General features: G+C 40.6%; 1 protein-coding gene across 1 annotated transcript; it reads right to left on the reverse strand.

Moving 5' to 3' along the window:
- Positions 1-824: 824 nt before the first annotated feature.
- OR2T27 (olfactory receptor family 2 subfamily T member 27) lies at positions 825-1,778 on the reverse strand. Its single transcript, NM_001388545.1, has one exon. It carries the CDS (start codon positions 1,776-1,778, stop codon positions 825-827), a length of 954 nt encoding a protein of 317 aa, NP_001375474.1.
- Positions 1,779-2,176: the final 398 nt, after the last annotated feature.

The following is a 2,176-nucleotide window of genomic DNA, read 5'->3' on the forward strand; positions in this document are numbered from 1 at the left end:
GTGAGAAAGATGTTATTTCAAATTTCCCTGGTTGCTCCTTTAAAATGATATCATTAAGAGTCGGAGGCAAGGAGGGGTAGAAAATATAGGAGCAATACCTGTTTACCAATGCTTCAAAACCACACTTTTAAAATACTGAATTCATTATTCTAGGATGATTTTAGTAAAACTTTAAGGAGAAAGAATTAAAATTGCTGGCCTCCTCCAAAAGTTGATGTGTGCTATTGTGTTTACAAGCCTATTTATGAGATTCAGTTGAAAAAGTTAATAACATAGAGCCAAACCATTGTTTTCAACAAATAATGCCAATATTGACTTGATTGAATTAAATGTAGAATAGCAACAACATCGTTTGTAGAGATTGAAATAACATTTGAAATACAATAAAAACAATATTTGGACAGTTGATTTCTTTTGAAATGGTCAATTTGTAAATTGTCTAAGAAAGAGACTGGCGGGAAAGTCAAAAGGAATAGCTGAAGATAAGCATTTCCTTTGCCATTACTGACCGTTGCAAGAAACAGGCAACTTCATAATTTCCAATGGCATGCATGCTTTGTGGAAAGCAGACAGTGGCTATCGAAAACTCAACTTTATTCCAACTCCAACTCAAGCTATCCACTGTTCAGAACACGTATACTTTCCAAAAAAAAAAAAAGGCTAACTTCTCAAAATCCTGCAGTCAGCTTTTCAAATCCCAAGAATACCCCACTTTTGCTTGCTGGCATGTGAATGACTTGTTAAGTTTCCAATATGTAAATCTTGAGGTAATGATAATGTTTTGTATTCTTTTCTTCAAATTGCATGAGGCAAATGAAATTTCTTTAGAAGGTGGATACACTTCCTGAGGACAAACACTTGCCCAGAGTTTTCTTTAAAGCCCTGCTAACATCCTTGTTCCTGAGGCTATAGATGAGTGGGTTGAGCAAGGGTGTGAGGATAGTGTAGAAGGCAGATACGGCCTTGTCCTTCTCAGGAGTATGGTAAGAGTGAGGCAACACATAGGTGTACATGGCAGCACCATAAAAGAGGCTGACAACCACCATGTGTGAGGAGCAAGTGGCCACCGCCTTTCGCCTTCCTTCTGCTTCATTCATTCTATAAACAGTGATGAGAATCCTTGTATAAGAGGCTGAGATGACAGAGAAAGGGATGAGGAGCATCATGATGCAGCAGACATACATGGCTGTTTCATAGGTTGATGTGTCAGTACAGGAGAGCTTCAGAAGAGCAGGGACCTCACAGAAGAAGTGATTGATTTCTCGAGAGGCACAGAAAGGGAACTGCATGGTCACTGGAGTGAGCAGGAAGCCATCTATGGACCCTCCCAGCCAGGCTGCCACCACAATTAACAAGCAGACCTTTCGACTCATAAGGACAGGGTAGCGCAGAGGGTTGCAGATGGCTACATAGCGGTCATAGGACATTAATCCTAAGAGGAAAAACTCAGCCCCTGCCAAGGTCAAGTAAATGAAGTGCTGGGAAGTGCATCCTGCAAAGGATATGGCCCTCTGGCCCACTATCTGGTCAACCAGCATCTTTGGCACAATGGTAGAAATGTACAAGATATCCATAAGGGAGAGCTGGCTGAGCAAGTAGTACATGGGGGTGTGGAGGTGGGAGTCCATGTGGATGAGAATGATCATGATGGTGTTGCTGGCTATGGAGATGACAAAGACCAAGAGGATGAGGGCAGAGAGAAGCCAGGGAAAACGGGTGTTGCTGAACAAGCCCAGGAGAACAAAGTCAGCATACATGGAATAGTTGCCCAGCTCCATGGCTCTGTGAGTTATACTAAAATGACATGGATATGGTAGAGAAATTTGGGCACAGAAGATAAATAGTTGGTTTATTTAAAACATTATGATGGACAAAATCAAGACAAATCATCACATCTCATCTTGTAATTTCCCCCTTTTCCTAATATTTGGGACCATGGGTTGCTTTGAGATAGTAGTCTTTACCTTTGAGCCCTAAGATTGATCTATCCCATTCATGAAGCTCAAAAATTTCAACTTCCTGGAAGAACATTCTCTGAAGAATTATGTATGCCACACCATACAACCACTCCCTCAAGGATGATAGACTTGATTCACCATTACTTTTAAACTTAGAGGTCATGGTGAAACAATTTTATGTTCTTTGGCTCAAGAATATGAATTAATTAATTCCTTCA

The sequence above is a fragment of the Canis lupus genome, chromosome 14 (assembly GCF_011100685.1).
Source record: "Canis lupus familiaris isolate Mischka breed German Shepherd chromosome 14, alternate assembly UU_Cfam_GSD_1.0, whole genome shotgun sequence".
Taxonomy (NCBI): domain Eukaryota; kingdom Metazoa; phylum Chordata; class Mammalia; order Carnivora; family Canidae; genus Canis; species Canis lupus.